The sequence below is a fragment of the Mesitornis unicolor genome, unplaced genomic scaffold (genome assembly GCF_000695765.1).
Source record: "Mesitornis unicolor isolate BGI_N332 unplaced genomic scaffold, ASM69576v1 Scaffold47869, whole genome shotgun sequence".
NCBI lineage: Eukaryota > Metazoa > Chordata > Aves > Mesitornithiformes > Mesitornithidae > Mesitornis > Mesitornis unicolor.
The window spans coordinates 2,950-10,360 of NW_010208797.1; the positions used below are offsets into that span (position 1 = coordinate 2,950).

Below are 7,411 nucleotides of genomic sequence, written 5' to 3' on the forward strand. Positions count from 1 at the left end.
CTTGCTTTCAGTGTGCTTTTGTGTGCACTTCAATTTTTCAGATGATCACTAAGATTTTGTTTGCTCTTTAAATGGCAAAGGCGTAGGGATAAGGGAGAGGCTGGTCCAAAGGTCAGGGTAACAGCCTAGGACTTGGTCTTAACCTGGCAGTTCCTTCTCTTGCCACAGACTTTGCAGGTATTGTTGAGCAAATCACCTTTGTGCTCTAGCTGTAAATTTGGCTTAATAGTACTATTCAAGCTTGTAGGAGCGTTGTGAGGATAGACACATTGAAGCAATGGAAAAGTGTCTAAGTGTCTAAGTTTCTGAAATGGGAAACTGTTTTGTTTGGCATCTCCTGTACTTGGCTGACATCTTGCTTCCTGGTACTTGGTAGGTGGTGCTCTAACTTTTACTGTATGGACTCTTGCTCAGTAGCATGGGAGAAGAGGAAGGACTACATCAAACACAATTACTGGTATGTAATTTTGTGCTTCTTAACTGAAACCACCATCTAATATTTTGTGCAGTCTTAGGAACAGGGTGACAAAGAACTAGTTTTATGATGGAAGATATTAATTGGAAGTAAGTGTTACACAAGAAAAAAATCCAGTGAATGCTGTGAAAGGTTTAAGAATCCATAAGTGTTTTTCTTCAGCTTCTACACACCCAAGTATGTGTGATGTATTGAGTTTTACAAGTCTGCTGTGCTCTGTTCTTCTGTTGGTGTGCCTTAGAACAGTAGATGTATAAAGCACAGGTTAACATTCAGTTTAAATTTTAATTCTTCTTCACAGGAATATAAGTTGAAATGAAGGAAGCTTCAAACTCTGCACAGTGTTTGATGTTTGATGACCTAACCATACATGGTTGATTAGTAGTCCCAAAAGATGTCTCTAGATGTCAAGTTTCACGTGGGGTATATATGTTTAGAAATTACCCTTCATGCAATAGGAAGTTGCAGGAATATCTAAAAATCTGGAAGAGGCACTATCAAGCAAAACTGGGATTGTATTGAACGAGAATGATGCAAATATGTTAAGTTACAGGAGAACATTTCTGAAAACTTCCAAAGTATTTAATATGTTGGTAGTCCATGGATAGCTTTTAAGAATGAAAAATTATAAGACCAGGTTCATACATTCTATATTTTGGTCTCTGCATATTATGATTTATGCACACTATGATTTCTAAAGAGTTTTGTACCTTCAGTGGAAAGATACCTTCAAGGATTGGTTATATTATTTCATGGATGTATACAGCAATGTTAGAAGCGTTGTACAGAGTCAGACCAGATGTTTATCTAGGTGCTATCCCCAGGTTTTCAGAGTAGATAAGTATGTAATGTATTTTGAAAGGAACAGTGTTGTTGCACTTGGGATTTTTAGTGACTCAGAAAAAGCTGAGGGAGCTCTCTGAAAATCCATGGAACATACTGTAGCACCCAGAAAAATGAGGCAAATGTTAGGGCTGACCAAGAGAAATGGAAAATTATATAGAAAGACACTGCAATAGTATTTTGGTTTAATCAGCTTTTAGTTGAAAAGCTTTGTTTTGTTTGGGTCATTACATTAAAAAAGATCCCCAAATATTGGGCAAGCAGGAATTTTAAGGACGGAAGACTTCAAAGAGACATAACAAAGGTGTGTAATAGTAAAAATCGGGTACTGGCTTTCATTTGCAGCCTAACTAAGAAGACTAAAAGAAGGGACATCTACAGCATTAAAGAAAAGTTATTTTATATTTCAAGAGTTCAGCTGCAATATTTGCATGGGCCACTGTTGTCAAAATTAATGCAATTCAGGAAAAGATCTGGAGGCTAGTGCTTGAAATTAATTCCTTGGAAAATTCAGCAAGTGATTTTTAGATGTAAATAATGAGACGCTTGTATGCACCCTACTTATTTTTAGCCTGGTGAACCTAAACTATGAGTATGTGAATTTTGCTTTCTTATAGTCAACTGGGAAATAAGCACAGAAGCCCATACAGAGGATGACTGTGCCCATCCTTATTGGACTTGCACAATTCATGTTGGAATTGCACAGTCGAGTTACTCACCTGAGGAAGGGAACTGGAAGGACTGCTTTAGGCACCTCAGTTGAATGTCTCAAGTTATATGGAACAAATCTAGATCTTGCTCTCCCTGTAGCCAAAATAAGCTAATCTTTTCAGATATGCCAACCATGGTATTTTTTTCATGTTACTCTATTAGGGATGTTGATATTCTGGAGGGGTCAAGTCTTCTAAAAATGGTGTGCCAGGTTGTATTTTTATTTCCAAAATCAGAGGTTAAGCATGCCAGTAGAAACTCAGGAGGAGCGAGGAGAAACTGCCTCTCCAGTAGGTGAAATACAGGCACTGAGATGTTTGCTTCTGTGTGAAGCCTCAGCTCCTGACTTCCATCAAGTGTGGAACTTGGTGGGAGCCAGGAGCTGAGAGCTCCTGCCTGTCTGCGATGCCGTGACTTGTGGACCTGCTCGCCTCTGGTTCCCAAGTGTCGTCGCTGGGACCCAGTCCATATGTTCCAGACCCGTGTTGTACCACACTGGCCATTCTATAACCTGGTATGACAATTCCAGTGTTCCTATCTTAAATTAATTTGCTGATTAAATTTTAAGATTAAAGTTGTCTGTTTTGTTTTTTAGTCTTTTTTTTTTTCACCTCCCTCTTGAGCTGTTTACATTGTACAAGAATCTTTTGTTTTGCTTTTTTAACAGGACACAATGTTTGTGCGAGGATTAAAGAGAAAATGTTTTGATGGCGAAGAAGATATTGAAGGAACTCTGGCTGGTATTAAGGCTATTCCTTCATATAATCTTCAGCGGCAGTCCCTTTTAGATATGTCCTTGGTTAAACTTCAGCTGTGTCACATGCTGGTTGAGCCCAACCTTTGTCGTTCGGTACTTATAGCCAACACGGTACGGCAGATCCAAGAGGAAATGACTCAAGATGGGACTTGGCAGATGATAAATACACAGAGTACAGGGCAGGCATCCCTGGATCGTCTTGTTTCAACAGATATCCTCTGTCGTTCGTCTAGGGAACAAGCTGAAGGAAAGCATGTCCCAGGCTATAGTACTTTCAATAAAGACTTTGAGGGTGACCAGGCACAAGAAAGTTCAGAAACTATGTTAACAGCCTCTTCAGTGCAAGCTCCAAGAAACCTGCAGAGCAACGTGTGGGAAATGGAGAATCCACAAGAAAATAAAGGAAGCTTTCAAAAATCATTAGATCAAATATTTGAGACACTGGAGAATAAAAGTCCTAACGCTGTTGAAGATCTGTTTTCAGAAGTTGACAATTCTTACTATGATCTCGATACCATGTTAACAGGCATGATGAGCAATACAAAAATGGGACACTGTGATGGGCTTGAAACATTTTCTTCTCCAACAGCTACAACTTCTAACTCGAATTGTAAATCTGATCTTAATGAGCTTGATCATATTGTGGAAATCCTTGTTGAATCCTGAAACTTCTCGTGTAGGAGATAAAGATCTGTTAATGGGGGGAAAAAAAGACTTGAGAAAGCTGTTTCCACAGTTTGTTCTATCAAATCTGCACGTGTATTTTACAATTATCTATATATTATATAGATATATATTAAAAAAGCACTTCATATTGCGAAATAGTGTTAACTCTTGAAGTTAACCTGCAACTTATCGTATAATAATATGATTTTATTGTCCATTGAACTGTAAGTACATACGGTAAATGTTTCTAAGTTTTGGGTCCAAGGCTCTTGAAATTGGGTTCCTTTTACCAATTTGTTTTAGCCTTTGATGGAAGATATGCTCAGTGAGAGGGAGTCTTTCATCTTTTTCTTACACTTCTCCCAGTAAAAATGGTAATAAACACAGAGAGGAGTTGGAGAACTCCTGTTTTCCTGTTTTCCTCACTTCGTTATACCACGTAATTCCTGCCATATCTGCTGCTTCTGTTCTCAGTCGCTACATGGCTCTTAAAGAGCAGTATGCAATAGTTCCTGTTATCCTAGCTAGCTTACTCTGGATTTTGCTACAATTTTTACTTCAAAAATTGTTTTAAAGTGTTTATCGGTGTTTAGATTTTTCCAGGTATTTTCCTAAAATATATTTTTACTACAGATGTTCTGTCAGCTGCTAACTTAGTAACTTTTGATCATATCCGCAGTTGATGTATTTTTTGAAAGATTTTCAAAAAGGGATGTTTTTTTACCACGAGCTACCCAGTGGAGTTCAGTAAAGTGTATGTAAATGTAAATATATGATTTTATACTTTACATTAAAATGTAAGAGCTGTTTTCATGGTTCTGTTTTATAGAGTAGTACTTTACTAAGTTGAGAATTGTACAGTTATGCTTTTCATACCCCGTGTACTTGAGTATCATTAGAGGAAGAGCTTTGATCTAGCTAGACACGTTTAATTGATTTCAGGCCATATTTTTTGTTAACTACAAACCTAAATGACGTAGGTTTTTATTTATGTGTATTTATATGTAAATGTCATCAAGTGAATTGTTTCTCACCGAAGTCTACCATCAAATATTTGTTTATATGGGATAACTCTCTTGCACTAATTACAACAAAAAGTGTTATTAGTGGCCTTTAAATCTCAACCGGTATGTCGTGATGTCTTGTCATTATTAATATGTTCCGCTCTTACCAAAGGTTTCCTCTTGGCTTTTTTTTAATAACAAAAGATAATACACCGTGGGATGGTCTTCTTTTCTTCAAGTACTTGCATTTGTTTTAGAGTGTATATAATTAAACTTATTCCTATGAGCCTTTTTTGAGAGAAGGATGCAAATCAAGTACATTGCATGATTATGTTATAAAAATGACAAATTATTACTTTCACAAGCTGGTACTAAAGAAGAGACCTGAACAGGCGGGGAAGAAGAGAAGAGGGAAAAGATGGACTGGTTTCTGTTGTGCCGGGGGAAGGCATCTGCCAGTCACTCCCTTGTTTTCTATGGGCTTGAGCCAAGCAAGTTGCCGAACGTGAAGAGAGTACAGGTGATCTTACCTACTACACACTGTCCTTTTCAGACCCGTAAACCCCTACAAGGGAAGGCAGGCAGGAGGTTGTTGAGGACATTCCAGTGTCACTTCCAGAAAAGGAGACCACTGAGTTTACAAATTCACAAAGTGCTTTAGAAGCATCTGTTTTGGCGAAAAATCACATCGCTTTGGTAAATTTTTCAGACTTGATAGTTGAATGCGTATGAACTCAGTCTCATGAAACCTGGCGGTTGGTGTGAGTCTTCAGTGAATTTGAAGATGTTTTCTGTAGGAAACTCGGACATGAGATAATCTATAGTTACTGTAGTAGTTAAACGCTGCTTCCTCAATTAAAGCTTGATTAACAGCTTTGTTAAGTTATGATATGCTATACAGATACTTGCCAGTTCAGTCCGTATAATGCAGCTAGACCAAAGAAACAAGCCAGTAGTACATGTCCTAATTAATGGAGGCATCACTCAGAACTGAAAGGTGTTGCAATAGTATATCCTGCTTCAGGAGGATGCAAATATTGATGTGAACTGCCATATCTCACAGCAACATAGCAGTCTGTTGTATTTGGCAGCGTTTGTTGCAGTATCGGGGGTTCCTTCAAAATGACAGATCCGCAGGGAATTTTTCTGGATGCTTTTCTGTGTGTGAATAGCTCCACTGAATTGGACAGCAGATGCATTATGGTAAAACAGAAGGCCAGGCATTTTCAAAGTTTTATAAAGGGAACATTAGCCTTGAGTTGAATAACTAAAAATTTTCTTTCCCTCTGAGAAAGTTTCCCCAAACTGCTACAAACTGTGGTTTAAAACCCCCAGGTCTGAACAACCGTGGGTGTTCCCCTCTGCCCCCCTCGCCCTCCTTTTTCATTAAATGAGTGATTGCACGTTAAGATATTTTAAAAGGTGCTCTCCTCCACCTCCTTAGTGGGCATCAGTCTCTGTGTTACAGGTAGGAATTAGTAGAATTTACTCATAACTTTATGTAAAATGCATGTGTTAATATCCATATCTCACTGTACGAAGCATCTGGCTGGGTGAATTTCTTTATTGACGAAGCTATCCCTCATTAGAGCAATTTGTAGAGACTGCTTGGCTTAACGGAAAGGTGTTAGGTAAGTATGCATTTATGTAGTGAAGCATTCGAACAGAAATATATCCTGGTTTATTATGTTCTTAAAACTTGCGCCAAATCTTTTGTGCTTTTACAGGCCAGATGTCTTTGCTCACATCTTCAGCAGGTTAAAGAATTTGTATTGCTGAAACTTGCACAGTCACTGCAGAACTGATGAGTGCCTAGAACTGGTCTGACTTTGCAGGGACCAGTCCGTGTAAAATCGCCTTGTCTCCCTACTGCTTTATTGGGGTGTCTCGGTCTAATTCAGCTGGGTTCTGGGTAGCTTCAGTTATTACAAATGGCAAGAGATGACACTTGCTGATGGTGATTTTCTTAATTTCTGCATGTAAATGGCAAATAGCTGAACCTCTGCTCAATTAGGAAGGGCTTCTGTAAGGTCTTGCTCCCACTTCTAGCAGCCTTTTTTCTTTTATGTGCTCCTAGGGAACAGAATCTTGAACCTTGCACGGCAGTCAACAGTGTCTGCAACAAGGCTGTTGGTCTGAATGGCACAACGCAGCTTTAGACTCGCACAAAAGAAAGTACTTTCAAGCAGACAGCTAACACCAAATCTGCTTCCTTCTCAGGTAACCTTGAATATCTGTCTTCTGCCTCTGTGCCTGTGATTTTATTTCTCCTCCTTTCTCTCAAAGAAAATCCAGAACACGACACTTCTGGAGCTCGGGCAGTCAGCAGAGGTGAAGTGTGAGGATCCAGGCTGAGTTAACAACGGCTTGTGGCTATGAAAGCTTGTCTGGTTGTCATCTTCCTGCTTATTTGTTGAGTTTTCTTAGTGCTCTCTTTCTTTGCAGCTCTGAGTTTATCTAGCAAAAGACATTGCCTGTCTCTATGAGTGTAGCCATATTTGCCTGAAAGACAAATCTGGTAAATGAAGAGGGAGTTGTTTCTGTGGATGAAAAGCACTTTTGCAGGCTGTCTCAGAGGCTTCAGCCTTGAGCAGTCAGGGCTTCACAATTCAGTCCTCACACTCACTAGGAATTACCTGTTTTCAAAGCTGTCCTTAGACTGCTTCTGAAGTCTCAGGTAACGTCTGGACTGCTTTCAACAGGCATTTTTGAAAAGCATTATTGTAAATTGACTGATAGTATAGTTTGATATTGTAATCATCAGACCATTGTGGATGTCTTGTGCCTCAGAATATTGATCTGAGGCTATGACTGTTCTACAACTCTTCAACTTACTCCATATTCCCATATAACTAAGCGAACTCTATGAAAAGCTAGGATGAAAAAAGGTCTCCATTTGTTTGCTGACATCTAGGATAAGACAAATAAAAATGCTTTCAAAAGTGACTTCTGTTC

The 7,411-nt window shown here is 38.9% G+C and overlaps 1 protein-coding gene across 2 annotated transcripts; it reads left to right on the forward strand.

Annotated features, from left to right (window-relative positions):
- Positions 1-357: 357 nt before the first annotated feature.
- CDCA4 (cell division cycle associated 4) lies at positions 358-4,668 on the forward strand. Of its 2 annotated transcripts, none has more exons than XM_010192625.1 (2): positions 358-457; positions 2,697-4,668. In XM_010192625.1, the coding sequence occupies exons 1-2, from the start codon at positions 419-421 to the stop codon at positions 3,450-3,452; spliced, it is 795 nt and encodes a 264-aa protein (XP_010190927.1). In that variant the 5' UTR covers positions 358-418; the 3' UTR covers positions 3,453-4,668. The 2 variants fall into 2 exon arrangements, with proteins under 2 accessions (XP_010190927.1, XP_010190926.1); XM_010192624.1 differs by lacking the exon at positions 358-457 and adding an exon at positions 2,499-2,543.
- The last annotated feature ends 2,743 nt before the right edge of the window (positions 4,669-7,411 follow it).

Bases quoted from the DNA above. Each gene is read 5' to 3' on its own strand.
- CDCA4 (XM_010192624.1), top strand. From the start codon at position 2,499: ATGTTCCAGACCCGTGTTGTACCACACTGGCCATTCTATAACCTG. The intron at 2,544-2,696 runs GTATGACAATTC...CTTTTTTAACAG, and splicing joins ACTGGCCATTCTATAACCTG to GACACAATGTTTGTGCGAGG.